The following is a 16925-nucleotide window of genomic DNA, read 5'->3' as shown; positions in this document are numbered from 1 at the left end:
TCGGTGTGAGCCAATGCTCCGTGTTGAAGGCCGTACCTTGACCTATAATGGTTTACTTTTATAAATTGTAACTTGGATGGAGAGTTGTCTCATTGGCACTCATACCACATCTTCCTATATCTACATAGACTGAATAGTGTGATGTTTGATCTGAATGATTGTTGTGAAAGTCTTGGAAGTGTAAAAATCAACATACTCATTAATCACTGTTCATGATTATAATGATGCAGCAAAAAAGAATATATATATATATGTAAAATAAATTTTATTTTTACATCATTTTTTTTTATGTAATTACCATCCACATTCATAAATGTAAACAAAACTCAAGAGCAGACATTTTACAGACACCAATTGATTTTTATCTAGATGGACCATGTCTCAATGATATAAAACAAACCACTGTAATTATCAAAACATTATGATAATATAACATCAATTTACAAAAAATATCCAGAATGAGAATGTGGATGACACTTGCAAAAGTGTATATTCTCAAAAACAAAAAAATAAATATGGGGCAGATTCAGTTTCCAAGGGACTCACTGAAACGTTTAATTTGTCCAATTTCATGAAAACTACAATCTCTGAAAATATATTTGCGAGTGACTTGGTCCAGTTTATACACCAATAAATTCCTTTAAAAAAGTGTTTAATCATATTATTCTTTAATTTTTTACCAAAAAAATTATTTTTCCACACTCGTTATCATCATCATACGTCAATACATGTAGTATATGTGTGTCATTGAATTGGCCAGGCGTATGAATTTATTTGTTGGTTAACGCAAAAATATGTACTCCGTGTAATTTGTTATCTGATAAAAAAATAAACTACAAAAAGTCTTATTTTCATTCAAATGAATTTTTTGTGTTTGTATTCAATTTAAAGATTAATGCAAAGTGAAAATAAATAGTTTTAACATTGAGTCGGATTGTGTTACTATCGCCTCATTGATTACAAAAAGAAGTTCGGTCAACATCGTCTATTGAAAAATAAACAATTTCAAGAACAACTACCCGAGGTCCTCTTGACCAATTATATCAAAGTATTCCCTAATATGCAAATCATATAAGAAGCATGATAATATAACATCAATTTACAATACATATCCAGGATGAGAATGTGGATTAAACTTGCAAAAGTATATATTCTCAAAAATAAAAAATAAATATGGGGCAGATTCAGTTTCCAAGGGACTCACTGAAACGTTTGTCCAATTTCATGAAAACTGCAATCTCTGAAAAATATTCCATTAAAAAAACTTTATATAAAGCAATAGTCTTGCCCTTAGATCAGATTGCTACAACAAATCTTAGAAAAATGTGGAAAAAGGGGTGGGGTAGGGATGGGCAAGATGGTAAAACTTTGGAACTGATACATTACTATATTGTTACTTTTATTCAACCTTATGAGTCCCCTCATTTCTGATTTATGGCCTAGCCTAATGCTTCTTATGTTGGTTCATGTAAATGAAGTGAAGTTATCTCCCCTTTATTAATATTCAGTTGACTTGTATTGTGAAATAAGCACCTACTTTTGTATAAAAGTTCATAAAAATCTGTTGAAAAATTTGTCAATCAAAATAAAAATCTGTAAGAGAAATAATCCTTCAGGCTTCAGAAAGTTATCCACCAATATTGACTAATTGGAAAATATTTATATGTCATGTGATACTTATTGTTGCGTATCTGTCGAGGCAAACTTGGGTTATTGTACAAAATAGGAAACTGTGACAGATGTACATACAGAGTAATTACTAAAGGATGCTGCAATTTTATAACAGATCCCTAATTCTTATATATTTGAAGTGTAAGTACTCTTTGGTTACTCAAATTTTAGTAAAAACTTCAATTTATTCATAATCAACTTTTAGCAAGGGTTGTTTCAAAGGGTTAGATTTTTAGATAGGCAGAACCAATTTTTCTACTGAATTATAGCATATAAATATCAAATTTTCAGTCTTTAACCACATATACAGTCTATTCCTCTTTTTCAGAAAAAAACTTCTTGAACACATTTGCCGTTTTCCCTTTCAAACCATGTTCCTGCATGATGGATTTTACGCCTTCTTCATTGTTTCTTTTGTAAGCAAGCTCCAAGTGATGAAGGCTGAGACCTGTGCAGGAAAGTTTCCTTGCAGTGTCTTTTGAAATAACTTTTTTAACAATGACACTAGAAAAACCCTCTACAATTGACAAATAATTAAACGGAAATAAATCCTTTGCAGAACATGTCTGTTTCAGTTTAAGATGGAACAGTTTGTATAAACTTCTTACATCCTCCTCAGAATTATGAGCATCATAAACAATCTCCAGAAACTTTTGAACTAATGTTTGTTGCTTATAATTTTGAACATCAGCTTTTGGTATTTCACGTTTTGCAATTTTCAAAGTGTCAATGCATCCATAAATAAGGTTATCAAAAGAACTCAGCAGATTAAACTCTTGCAACAAATTTCTTAGTACAGGTACATCATATGAATGGATGTTATGACCAACAAGCACAGGACGAGATTTTTTCTGTATCATTTCAATTAGTTGAAGTAAGGCTTTTCTTATACATACGCTTTCAATTGGAACACCATGGCAATACATTTGGTTTCTCTCAAAAGAGAAAGTAATGCCGGTAACATCACTGGCCTTTGATGAAATAGGTTGTCGTGGAGACACATAAAGATTTAGCATGTTGGTCCCATCATATGCTGATATTTGTGTTATATCAGAGGTTCTTGATAACCCAGTTGTTTCTAAATCAAACACGACATATTCGTCTATGCCTTCCAAAGAATATTTAGTTGGAATCTTTTCAATGTCTCTTACCGTCACATTTTCTTCAATTTGTGGTTGATATGTTTCTCCTTCTATAACTGCTGCTTTAATTTGTTGAAAAGTTTTCTTATGCTAAAAAAGACAAAAAGAAAATATTCAGAAAAATCTTTTGTTTATACCTTAATAATTTGATTTTGGATGTAACGCGTCTTCTGATTGGCTGACGTTGTTTTGTTTATCAGCTCATAGACATAATTTTGTCATGTGACCGTGACGTCATCAACGTTTTTTCATGATTTACTCCGGTTTAAAATGGAATTTAGAACTAAATTATAAGAAATGACTGTAATATTTTTTCTGTCTATTCGAAATAACATAAAAAATGTGGTGCACACTTTAAAATAACCCGCTACACGGGTTATTCAGTGTGCACCACATTTTTGATGTTATTTCTTCATAGACAGAAAAAATATTACAGTCCTTCCTTAATTGTGTTGTTACATGTACATTGTAAAATAAAGGGAATATAACTCTTTATAACCATATTTTTCTTTTGAAATGTCATCATCTTGTTTTCTCTCTATTTTTGGCCAAATTGCAATTCATATTGTCTTCGGCAATTTATATTATAGTTTACCGATTTAACAATTTAACATAATTCATGTAAGTTTCACCATGTCCCTGTGCTTATTAATATGTTGGTCTTCTAGTCCAGTCAAACTAATTGCAACAGAAAATGTTTAAGTTCTAATCTATAGCATTAAGCCCTAAATATACACAGAAAAAAGTCCCATAAAATCTAACTTGAGGAAAACTCAAAATCAGCATTTTTTAAAATTTCCTATGGAAATTAGCATTGGAAGGGGAGATAACTCCGCAAAAATGAGTCTTCTTTTGTCAGTTTTTGGTTGATTTTTATTAAAATTTATGTAAAGGATGATACTTAGATGGGGTTATAAGTTTATATTTGACTATATTATATAATCTTCTGCTCATGAAATGTACAAAACCGAAGTGTTATGGGTATTTTTATTTTTTTTGGTGCATTTTTCATTAAAGAAATTGCAAATTTGTTGCTTTGTGACCATTTTGAAAAAAAAATGTGAAAATTTGGTATTGTTTATATGTGTATATTATATTTGTTCAGCATCTACCTTGTTTAAAGAAAATTTTATCAACAAAAAGAAGAATGTATGCTTAATTATTTTTATCAAATTTGACATTCTTTACCTTGACATGTTGAAAAATTCAATAAATGGTCAACTAATGAATTATGAAATCTAGATTGTAGCTTGATAAAAGATATGAAAACACCTTTAGAGTTGTTTGTTATACTCTAAAGACGGCTAAAATATCAAGAATCAATACATTTTGTTGAATAGAAGCGGTAAAGTTATAATTTTTTATCAATTTTCATTGATATTTCTGCCTTTTTTGCAGAGTTATCTCCCTTTTCAATGCAAATCTCCATAGGAATTTTAAATCGTGATTTTTTTAGTCTTCCTTTAGTAAGATTTTATGGGACTTTTTTCTGTGTATATTTTGGGTATAATGCTGAAGATTAAAACTTAAAAATCTTCAGTTGCAATTACTTTAAGGTTAGGGTCAAATTTATGCTAGATTGACTGGACTATTCTGTATTTTTAAAGTTGTGGTGTAATTATTCTTGAGATAACTTCTCTTATATATGCCACATCATGCTTTCAATTGTAAGACAGTTGATACACTAAAATCTAAATAAGACACACACCACCTATTCTTGGCCCTCGTTCCTATCCACATTGAAATTTTCACTTCAAAACATTTCATGGAAGCGAGATCAATAGACCTGTATTTATACAGCAGAGGGTACTGCACTGGTTAATAGAATTTTGGATACACCTAACAAGGCACTTCATATCTGAGAAACAGGCTAAATATGCCTCCAATTTTAGAATTCAATCATATACTTCTGTATTATTAAAAATTATCACTAAATTGCAGTGAGGTGAGACTTATATATTTCTTCCTGTTGAGGCTTTAATGTGACTTTGAGATGAAGAACCTCAATAAAAGAGCTGTTCCTTTTCTTTTTGTGTGTTTTTTGTTGTACATGTACTGGATACCCCATATCCTTTGTTTTTTCTGTTATATGGCTGTCACTAAATTGACTAATTATATGCCATGAAGTTTTACCTTTCTTTTAAATCTGTCACGTTTGAAATGAACTGAGGAGCTATTCTTCTTTTGCCAGAGTCTCTTTCTGTCAAACCTCTGTCCAACTCTAACAGAAATTGTGCCTGGTGACAGCAATGCTTTCTTGTTAACCTAAAACAAGGTAAACTAGTGAGAAATGTTTTAGATGACAAAAATCATAAACCTTCCCTTTAAATTCTATATTCGACCTTTGGATAAGGTCACATGAAGGTCAACCACACACTGCTTTATATTCAAACAATTAAAAACCAAATTAACATCATTTATGGTGTGGACAAGTATTGCTGAGAAAAAGTTGATTAAAAAAACACAATTAAGTCCAATTTGAACTTGATCACCTTTGTAAGGTCATTCACCTTTGTATATAATTTGACAACAAGAGGCTGTCAGAGTGACAGCAAACCGGATTTTCCTGCAGAGGTCGAACCCTGAACAGTTGAGCAAGTATGGACACTACATTTAAGCTTAAAACAGCTCTGAATTTGGATTGTGATTGAATATTTGACACAGCATAGGTTTGTGACACAAAATGAATGTGGTTTAAGAACTGAAATACTTGAAATTGGACATTTAAATACCTATTATGGTCCAATAGCAAAAATCTAAGTACATATTAGAATCAGCATATCAAAGAACCCCAAGAATTCAATTTTTGATGAAATCAGACAAAAGTTTAATTTAAGACCCTTTGGACCTCAATGTGGACCAACTTGATAAAGGAGCCCACAATCCAAAATCTCTCAATACATGTTAGATTCAGCATTTCAAAGAACCCCATAAATAATTTTTTTGTTGAATCAAACAAAGTTTAATTTTGGACCCTGATTTGGACCAACTTGAAAACTGGGCCCAAAAATCTAATATTTCAATACAGGTTTAGATTCAGCATTTGAAAGTACCCTATATATATTTAATTTATGTTGAAATGAAACACAGGTTAATTTTATCCATAATATTTTCTGTGCAAAGGGAAATAACTCATACTGGATAAATAGTTCTCTAAAATAAGATATGATACAATTTTTCAAATTATAACCAATAATATGATAACAACAACCAGTGATGACTAAGTTCTCTAAAATTAGATATCATTTATCACTCAAACATTGCTAGAATCAGCATATCAAAGAACCAAAGAATTCAATTTTTGATGAAATTAATCAAAAGTGTAATTTAGGACCCTTTGGAACTCAATGTGGTATTATCTTATTAATAATGAAAAGAAATACAGGTTTAGATTAAGCATTTCAAAGAACCCTATATATATTCAATTTATGTTGAAATCAAACACAGTTTAATTTTGGACCCCAATTTGGACCAACTTGAAAACTAGGCCCAAAATCAGAAATCTAAATATATGTTTATTAATAGACAATATAAGCTTAGTTTTTAAAGGAGTTTACTCCATCAAAAAAAAAATATATATAGCATTCAGAAAATTAGTTTTTCCAGAATAACAAACAAACTTGCCACAAAATTCTACAAACAATTTACCAAAGAAAAGAAGAAAAAAATCCAAAATTTTATTTATCATTAATACAATTTCATTTCAAAATCTATAAAACTTATCAGTAACAAGAAATAATTGTAACAGAATGCTGTTACTAAGTCTCCCAAACAAAGCTCCAATAATTCGTCATTCCCATTGTCCCTTGACATTGGGCAATGTCCAGTACAAATTGGTTTATGATATGCATTAGTGACGCCTATGGATTGACCCTGTATGTCATTCAAATCTTCTTTATTTTTTATGGTTTAGGGGTGGAGATCTTGACCATTTACAAGTTCTTAAACAGGAGGGGGTGGGGTGACCCCAGGGGACTCGCCTTATATTTCATTTGATTTGTTTTATTGTCCCATTCAAGAATATATATGGTTTAGGGGTGGGGATCTCGACGGTTTACAAGTTCTTAAACAGGATGGGGTGGGGTGACCCCAGGGGACTCACCTTTTATTTCATTAGATTTGTTTTATTGTCCCATTCAAGAATATATATGGTTTAGGGGTGGGGATCTCGACTGTTTACAAGTTATCAAAAAGAAGGGGGGTGGGGGTGACCCCCATGGACTTCCCCTATATATCATTTGATTTGTTTTATTGTCCAATTCTAGAATATATATGGTTTAGGGGTAGGGATCTTGACCATTTACAAGTTCTTAAACAGGAGTGGGTGGGGGTGACCCCAGGGGACTCGCCTTATATTTCAATTGATTTGTTTTATTGTCCCATTCAAGAATATATATGGTTTCGAGGTGGGGATCTTGACCGTTTACAAGTTTTCAAAAAGAAGGGGGTGGGGGTTTCCGCATGGGGATCTTGACCGTTTACAAGTTTTCAAAAAGAAAGGGGGTGAGGGTTACCCCAGGGGATTTCATCTCAATTTCATTTGATTTGTTTTATTGTCCCATTCAAGAATATATATGGTTTAGGGGTGGGGATCTCGACTATTTACAAGTTATCAAAAAGAAGGGGGGTGGGGGTGACCCCCATGGACTTCCTCTATATATCATTTGATTTGTTTTATTTTCCCATTCAAGAATATATATGGTTTAGGGGTGGGGATCTCGACGGTTTACAAGTTCTTAAACAGGATGGGGTGGGGTGACCCCAGGGGACTCGCCTTTTATTTCATTTGATTTGTTTTATTGTCCCATACAAGAATATATATGGTTTAGGGGTGGGGATATCAACCGTTTACAAGATAAAAGCACATTCTCAAATTGAAGGGGGGTGGGGGTAAGAATATATATGGTTCAGGGATACTTAATTATCTACAAAATGTCTAATAATGAACAGTAAATTTCAAATTTCATTTATACAGTCCTACTAGTAAATTTCAAACTTTATATATACAGTCCTACAGATCTTATCAGGAAACAGAAAATTTTCAAATAAATCTGTCACTCCAATGATATTATATGTTAAGATATAACCCAGATCTAATTAATAATTAATAATGTAATTAACTTCAAAATGTCTAATAATATAGCTTATCATCATTACCACTTAGGAAATAGATAATTTTCGAATAAATCTGTCACTCCAATTTTTATTGTGAGATAAGACATTATGCTTAGTCATAAAAAAGATAACAAGAGTAAAATATTTGAAAATTCCACTTTTGGATTTTAAAAATGGCTAAAACACAAAGGAGATATACTTATATCTTGAAAACTGAACTAGACCTTCATTAAGTCCCAGGAAACAACATATTTAAATTTGAAAAAAATTTGTTAAAGCGTTTTCATGTTATTGTGCTGACACTGTTTGGCAGCCGCCCGTAGGACCGCCCAGCCGCCCGCCGTACATCACCATTTTAATAACCAATATTTCCTTCCAAAATCAGGTTAAAAATCACTGTGTCAGTTTTCAAATTATTGTTTAGAAACCTAAAATGACAGGTCACAAACATTATACTATGTTTATGTTACATGGGGTAAAATAAAACAGGAAATACACAGTATTTATAATATATAAGCTGTAACACAATACCTTGTTAACCCAGGTATAACCTTCATTCTTCTGAAGAACTGCAGCTGAAACTCTTGCTTTTAATGAGCTGGTTCCACCATATGATCTACAAAAAGAAATTTCACAGTTAATATTGTAAAGCAGCTGTCAGAAGATTAAACTAGCTAAAATTATTATAAAACTGTTTCAGGGGGAATAACTGTTCAAACATTTTTGAATTGTTCACTTTTGTTTCATAAGATCTCATATTAGTTTTTAAAATTTTGAAATTATATCTATAAAAGTTTTGGAGTTGAATCACAAAACCTTTGCCACCTGTCGTCTCCTAGGCCTGCCCCCCTCATATCAAAAATTTAATTTTATAAAGTGAAACTTAAATTCATGTTAAACTGTTTGCACTGTTGGTTATTTTTTGTTTATACAGTGATATCAAAATGAAGGATTGTTTTTTAAGAATATGCTAATGATCATAGTTTAAAAAAGAATTCTGCTAAGTCAGTTTTCAGAGAAAAAAATTCTGAAATAGTCAATTTTCTAATGACAGATAAACAGCAATCATCTCCCTTTGAAATTGAAAGAATTCTATTTTGTATTGCTATGTTTATATTCATTTTCTTTGTGTTTGATATTGGAATCATTTTGGGATGTTACTGAAAGGTTATAATCAATGTTTTTAGTTACTGACCTATTTTTTGGAGCCTTGCTTGCAACTATATTGTTGAAGTTTTCATTGCTCTGTGTTGAGCCTAAATCTACAAGTTGGCTTGATCTTTTCTTGTAATTTTCTGTCACTGTCTCTAACTGCTTACGCAGGTTCTCATTTGTCAATGGTTCACCTTTTGGGAGATGTTTATATCTGAAATGATATCAAAGAAAATAGTTGAAATGTCATACATTATATGAATGTTGATTTATGGGAATGTTTCAAATTGATCTATACTGTACAATTTTATTTACCTGTCCATTTAGTTAAATAGCTTGCTTGAATATTCCTAAAGAGGCTGAACTGTGTTATTCATTATGTATTGTAATGCGTTTTTTTTTATAACAAGGATTTTGATTGGACAACATCACATATCTTCAGGGGGTAAAACTGATGATGTACCTGTTGGATGAAATTTTTTGCGCTGTGCCAGATGACATTTCCAAAATATAAAAACAACAAGAATGTGTCCCAAGTACATGGATGCCCCATCCGCACTATCATTTTCTATGTTCAGTGGACCGTGAAAATGGGACAAAATCTCTAATTTGGCATTAAAATTAGAAGGATCATATCATAGGGAACATGTGTACTAAGTTTCAAGTTGATTGGACTTCAACTTCATCAAAAACTACCTCAACCAAAAACTTTAACCTGAAGCGGGACAGCCGAACGGACGGACGAACGAACCGACATATGGACAAATGGACGCACAGACAGACCAGAAAACATAATGCCCATAAATGGGGCATAAAAATTTATTGAGAAAATAAGACTTGTGCATAACAATAACTGTGTTGTATTTGAATATTTGCTGATGGTTTTATCTTACATTTTTTAGTCACCCGAAAACTCATTTGGTGATAGTAACAGCACAGATGGAATAGTCCATTGGCAAGTATTCAAATACAACACAATTATTGTTCAATTCCAGGAAAAAATGTTCTTCAATTAACCATTACAAGTCTTTTTATTGTCTGTAAATTATTTTGGTACTAATGATCCTATAATTGTATTTACCTGGAGAAAAACCTTTTGTTTTTGTTTGTTTTATAGAATGAGAGGATGTACTTGTTTTATTGTATATTGTTTTTTTTCCGCATTTATATGACAAAACTGGTTGTCAGCATTTAAAATAGCAATAACAGCTCCCAAACTTAACTTTTGTTCTGGCATATATCACTCATAATAAAAATATAAAAAAAACGTTCATATATATGTATAACATCCTTCAAATTTAAAAAAATTCAAACCTGTATGTTGATGGTTGCTTGGAATATGTGCACCAATCCCCAGAACAGCCTGAATGGTCTCCAAAGAGGTGTGGAACTATACTGTCTAATCTTTCACAAAGTTCATCCTCCTTTGACTGTTTTGAACTTATAGCATACATATAGCATCTAAGTATGTAAGGAATAACTCCTTTCCCCTTCAGCTCTCTGTACTTATATGCTGCTGCATACAGTTGTTTCGACAGATTTTTCTTGACATGGTTCTTGTCGTCTCTTTTTTTAATTTTTTCAAATTTTTGCTTCAGCCTTGATGTTGTTGTAGAGTCATTATCTGCGTGAATAATGCCAACTGTGCACCCTCTGTCGTCCATCCTTGTAACCATGGATAAAGCCATGTCAGGCTCCATGCCTTTACTTGAACCTGTAACAAAAAAGGACATTGTAATTAATACAATTAATTACGTGAGAACTGTTTTGGATGACTGAAACATATTTCATCTCCCTTCTTATAACTAACACAAGAGTGCACACACTGAAATGTATCGCCTTCTTTACTAATCATTGATATTATGTTGATAGTCCTAAATATAAAGCTTTATTACAACTGTCACATAAACTTAACATTAACCAAGTAAACTAAACATTGACCAATGAACCATGAAAATGAGGTCAAGGTCAGATGAACCATGCTAGGCAGGCATGTACAGCTAACAGTTCTTCCATACAACAAATATAGTTGACCTATTGCTTATAGTTTAAGAAAAACAGACCAAAACACAAAAACTTAACACTGAGCAATGAACCTTGAAAATGAGGTCAAGGTCAAATAAAACCTGCGTGACTGCCAAATAGATCATAAAATATTTCCATACACCAAATATAGTTGAACTATTGCATATAGTATTAGAAAAAAAGACCAAAACTCAAAAAACTTAACTTTGACCACTGACCATGAAAATGAGGTCAAGGTCAGATGACACCTGCCCGCTAGACATGTACACCTTACAATCATTCCATACACCAAATATAGTAGACCTATGGCATACAGTATAAGAAAAACAGACCAAAACACAAAAACTTAACTAAAACCACTGAACCATGAAAATGAGGTCAAGGTCAGATGACACCTGCCAGTTGGACATGAACACCTTACAGTCCTTCCATACACCAAATATACTAGACCTATTGCTTATAGTATCTGAGATATGGACTTGACCACCAAAACTTAACCTTGTTCATTGATCCATGAAATGAGGTCGAGGTCAAGTGAAAACTGTCTGACGGGCATGAGGACCTTGCAAGGTACGCACATACCAAATGTAGTTGAACTATTGCATATAGTATTAGATAAAAAGACCAAAACTCAAAAACATAACTTTGACCACTGAACCATGAAAATGAGGTCAAGGTCAGATGACACCTGCCCGCTAGACATGTACACCTTACAATCATTCCATACACCAAATATAGTAGACCTATGGCATACAGTATAAGAAAAACAGACCAAAACACAAAAATTTAACTATAACCACTGAACCATGAAAATGAGGTCAAGGTCAGATGACACCTGCCAGTTGGACATGTACACCTTACAGTCCTTCCATACACCGAATATACTAGACCTATTGCTTATAGTATCTGAGCTATGGACTTGACCACCAAAACTTAACCTTGTTTACTGATCCATGAAATGAGGTCGAGGTCAAGTGAAAACTGGCTGACGGGCATGAGGATCTTGCAAGGTACGCACATACCAAATATAGTTATCCTATTACTTATAATAAGAGAGAATCTAACATTACAAAAAATCTTAACTTTTTTTTCAAGTAGTCAACCATGAAAATGAGGTCAAGGACATTGGACATGTGACTGACGGAAACTTCGTAACATAAGGCATCCATATACAAAGTATGAAGCATCCAGACCTTCCACCTTCTAAAATATAAAGCTTTTAAGAAGTTAGCTAACGCCACCGCCGCCGGATCACTATCCCTATGTCGAGCTTTCTGCGACAAAAGTCGCAGGCTCGACAAAAACTAAATTATTTGACATTGTAGTCTAAGAATAAGGTAATTTAAAGGTCATGGTGGTACACAACACACATACTTGATTTGTAAGTGCATAGCCATAAGGCGGTGTTATGACTATGCAATCATAAACCAAATATCATTGTCCTTTTTTCAAGGACCAAAACAAAAAGTTATGTTTTTGTAACTGTAATAATTAAAACTAGACTCATTGAGATGGAAGCCATCTCTGTGGGCCTCGCTGTGAATAATGTGTGGAAATTTGTTTGTATCTTTACCATTATGGTCATGTGATTGTCAACAGAACCAAAGTTTTTTTACCTTGACCTTTGACCTAGGAAGTTGTACATACATAAAGACACACCCTCTGGTGTTGGTTAATATACATGTTAAGTATAAACTTTGAAATCATAATGGTTCTGAAGATATAGAGCAGACACAATCTTCACCATAGGACATGGGTTGTCAACTGAAACCCAAGTATGAAATCATAATGATTTTCTAGATATAGAGGGGACACAACTTGTTACAGACGGACAGACTGGTCACTATAGGGCAACCTCCATTCGGAAAGATTGCTATAAAAAATTATTTGTTACAAATGTATGTGCTAGCTATAGTTACAACTTGTGATATTCTTATTGTTGTCTGGATAACTAATTTGCATAAACTAAAACAGATTGTGGATATGGTGACGTTTTCACAGAAGGCTGGATTAACCTTAAATCTTTGGATTTTGCTGGAAAAAAAACGTTTTAAAAAAATTGTTGTTTGTGTACCTTGCCAATTACTGTTGCATTGATGATTTGGAATTGTTTCCTTTCTTCCCAAATGATGCTGGCATATACTGCAAAGTTTAGTTCTTATATCATAGTCTAGAATTTTCCCTGTCTTTACACCAACTAGACTGGAATGTCCTGAAATATACGAAGTCCGTGTCCTTTTTAGTCACATAAGAAAAGGTCAAAAACAGTTTCTGATAATTATATTCAAAATAGAAAAAAAAGGATAATGTTTGCAAATATAACTTAAAAGGTTTATCTATATGACACAGATGTAAATGTGAGTTTTGCTTAGCTTTTTTTGCTGTTTAGCCATAAGTTACAAATAAACCTAAAAATTCCAATGTCAGGTATCTGTTCCAATATCACAATCTACCTTATTACCAAATTTCATTGAAATAAAATAGTAGCTGAGAAATGGACCTTTAATTAGGCCATTAGTTTTCTTGTTTGAATTGTTTTACATTGTCCTTTCTGGGCCCTAAATAGCTGACAATGCGGTATGGACTTTACTCATTGTTGAAGGCTGTACAGTGACCTATAGTTGTTAATTTCTGTGTCATTTGGTCTCTTGTGGAGAGTTGTCTCATTGGCAATCATTATGAATCATACCACATCTTCTTTTTTATACTCAACACATTACTGTAGGGTAGAATGGCCTACTTTTTAGTGAACCCCAATGTGCAGTACTACTAGTTATTCATATGGTATATCTATTGATCAAATATCATTGGTCTACCATGTACAGTAGGTGAGATATGGACTTAAACATAAAAACTTAACTTAAAATGGGAGGACAGATATACAGAGGGGCAAGGGTAAACCTAAATGTACCTATGATTTTCATAGTTGGAACCTAAATAGTTATTTTGGACGAGTTTATTGATGTGTAAACCTGACAGAATTAAAGACTAACATGCATATTTTAATTTTTACATAAAGTCCTTCTGACTTGATTCAGTTTATATGCAATTCGGTAACCTAGTGAGCACACATCAATAAACTCCTCCACTTTTATTTCTATAATATTACTGATGTTGACATGATACCTGTGTTACTGTTATATTGCCAACCAGAGCCTCTTGTTTGCCAGCCAGCATCAAAACTGCATTCTAATTCATCACTTGGGGAAATAGCTTTTTCTTCTGCACTAGCAGTTTTACAGGAATCAGATGCCTCATCCATAAGTGACAATGCTATACATTTCTCCTTCTTTTTCAGTGTCTTGGGATCAGGTGGGGGTATGTTACATGTGCTGAGAAAATTCACAACATGATCAGGACCCATTCCAGAGTGCATCATTGCTGAAATCATTATGATTTACTATGATTATCAATTTTTACCACCTACATACTGCATATATATATATCTTTATCAATTAAATTAATTACAATTCAATAATAGAGCTCAGGTGACAATTGATAAAGCTACAACCTAGTGAGCTCACAAAATTCAATGTCAAAGTTCATTATGACATTTTTAATATTCAAGCAGAAATACATAGAAATTATAACTTCCTAGCTTACTTAAATCAATTTAAGGCCATCTTTAATAAATTATTGCTTTGCTGTTTACCAACTAGTGTGGGTATAAAGATAAGATTTTTTTTTCTTTTCTGAATGATGCTTAAAACCCTCTTAATTCAAAATAGTGTTATAAAAAAATAGAATAAAAATTTTCATCCCAGGAAATGAGAAAATCTTTTTCTTAGTTTACTTAGGCAAGTTTTAAATTAGAAAGAACAATATAAACATCCCCTGCAGTGATTTGTAATAGCTACGCTGTAAGCCATAGACATATTAGCAATCCTTGGTGTAAGCAACACTGTAAATAATAAATTACACTACATAGTACACAAATTTGAACACCCCATACCCATGTCATGAGTTTGAAAGAAACTACTTTAAAAAACATTAAACGTGTCAGAATGATAAATAAAATAGAATTAATAATCTAACTTTCCTACTTTTTTTCTTACAATAAAGCTTTTTGCACATACCAAGAGCAACTTTTGAGTTGATATCAAATGCTCCTTTTTCATTCCGCTTGCCTGTAGATACCAGTTTCATACCAGAGCATATCTGACATACCACCTCCAAAAGACTTCCTAAGCCGTACCTGTAAGATAAAAATTTAATATACTGAAAGGTAGCTGATATCATTTTGTTTTATCGTGAGGCCAAACTTAAAATATATGTTGTTTCCCCTTTTTAGACCCAAATTTTATATAGTGGGTAAGTACTGGGTAGGTACATGTACAAAAATGTACCTGAAGGTTCATGTAGGAAAAATATCTTATTTAACATTTATGAAAGGAAATTTACAAAAATGTCATGAAATTTATATTTTTTATTATTTATCAAGAGACTTGAAAGAAAACAACTACATTTTGTATTTCTATTTAGAATGTCAAAACAAAACTTTTTGAGTAGGGACATTTTTCTTGTGTAGGTTGCATTATATAAGGGGAAGGGAAAAGAAACAAAATTCAATATATATAAGATGTGGTATGATTTCCAATGAGACAACTCTCTAAACAAATCTCAACAAGAGACCAAATGACACAGAATTTAACAACTATCGGTGAGTCAGGGCCTACAAAAATGAGTAAAACCCATATCGCATAGTGAGCTAAAATGTATAATAGGCAAAGAAACAATCGCTGTCCTGTTAGTATTGATTTCCTACAAGGGTTTGGATTGAGAGAAAAATTGTAAAGATAATTCTGCCAGCAGGACATATTTTAAAGTGAATTGCAATCATATTCCTACAAACTTCACATGGTTTTGATAGTTTGTAAAAAATGAAGGGGTGCTAAAAATTATTGTTTACCTCATTTCACCTACTATATCCTTCAGATAGAGTGGGGTGTTGCATCTGTTGCAGAAGAGTTGTTCCGCTAGCACTTCCAACTCAACAACCCTCCTGCCTTCATTCCATAAGATGTTTTTACTGTGTCCGATATCAGTTGAAACAGTAACATTGGAGGCTATGTTCTCAACTGATATCGGTGTCTCTTGAATCATTGTCGGTTCTAATGGCAATTCTCCCCTCGTACCGTAATCATGGTCTCCCCATTGAGTAAATTTATCTCTCTCGTTCAAAGTGTTCATCCTTTTAGATTTTTTGAATCTGTCGTTCTTAATAAACCGACCGCGAACACGAAGGCGGTCGCAGTCGTCTGCCATTTTCTTTGTTTACCTTGTCTACCGATTGCGTAAAAAAAGAATCGGAACCGATTTTAATTACGCAAAATGCACGTGCTATAATAGGTCATGTGATACCCGTCCGTCTCTACCTTAATCTTATAGAAAAATAGATGATAGTTTGAGTTGAGTTAAGGTGTTACATAACACTACAGGGAGATACATGTAACTCTGTAAAAATCAACTGAACGTTATAATCAAGTTCTATGTTAAGGAAATATTAAGCTTCTCAATGATCAAAATTAGTGTTTGTCAATCTGCTATATATCCAATGAAATTTTCTGATAAAGTGTGTGGTTCAAGTTTTTTTGAAATTTTTATATTTTTGTCATAGGGTCAAAGTAAATATTTTGTCATAATTTTTTGAAAATTAAACGAGCCAAATTTATTTTAGTCGAGGTGTTTGGTACCCCCTTAACAGATGGTCTCATTTGGTCATCAATCTGATTTGTTTCTGGTCAGGTTGTCTCTAGCTAGGTCTACATGTCCCACATATTTCTTTCAAATATTTGTACGCTGGAAAAACTTTTTATGAGA

The 16925-nt window shown here is 32.7% G+C and overlaps 1 protein-coding gene across 1 annotated transcript; it reads right to left on the bottom strand.

The window, feature by feature from the left end:
• Positions 1 to 248: 248 nt before the first annotated feature.
• LOC127715875 (uncharacterized) lies at positions 249 to 16295 on the bottom strand. Its single transcript, XM_052221997.1, has 9 exons — positions 16015 to 16295; positions 15182 to 15300; positions 14232 to 14486; positions 13180 to 13317; positions 10395 to 10794; positions 9124 to 9294; positions 8460 to 8544; positions 4947 to 5078; positions 249 to 2903 (listed from the first exon to the last, which is right to left on the bottom strand). Exons 1-9 carry the CDS (start codon positions 16293 to 16295, stop codon positions 1983 to 1985), a joined length of 2502 nt encoding a protein of 833 aa, XP_052077957.1. The 3' UTR covers positions 249 to 1982.
• Positions 16296 to 16925: the final 630 nt, after the last annotated feature.

The sequence above is a fragment of the Mytilus californianus genome, unplaced genomic scaffold, assembly GCF_021869535.1.
Source record: "Mytilus californianus isolate M0D057914Y unplaced genomic scaffold, xbMytCali1.0.p SCAF_9, whole genome shotgun sequence".
In the NCBI taxonomy this organism is placed as follows: Eukaryota; Metazoa; Mollusca; class Bivalvia; order Mytilida; family Mytilidae; genus Mytilus; species Mytilus californianus.
This window is presented reverse-complemented; position numbering and strand designations above follow the sequence as displayed.

Bases quoted from the DNA above. Each gene is read 5' to 3' on its own strand.
- LOC127715875 (XM_052221997.1), bottom strand. From the start codon at position 16,295: ATGAACACTTTGAACGAGAGAGATAAATTTACTCAATGGGGAGACCAT. The intron at 13,318-14,231 runs GTATCATGTCAA...CGTATATTTCAG, and splicing joins GCAATATAACAGTAACACAG to GACATTCCAGTCTAGTTGGT. The intron at 8,545-9,123 runs GTCAGTAACTAA...TTCTTTTTGTAG, and splicing joins AGCAAGGCTCCAAAAAATAG to ATCATATGGTGGAACCAGCT.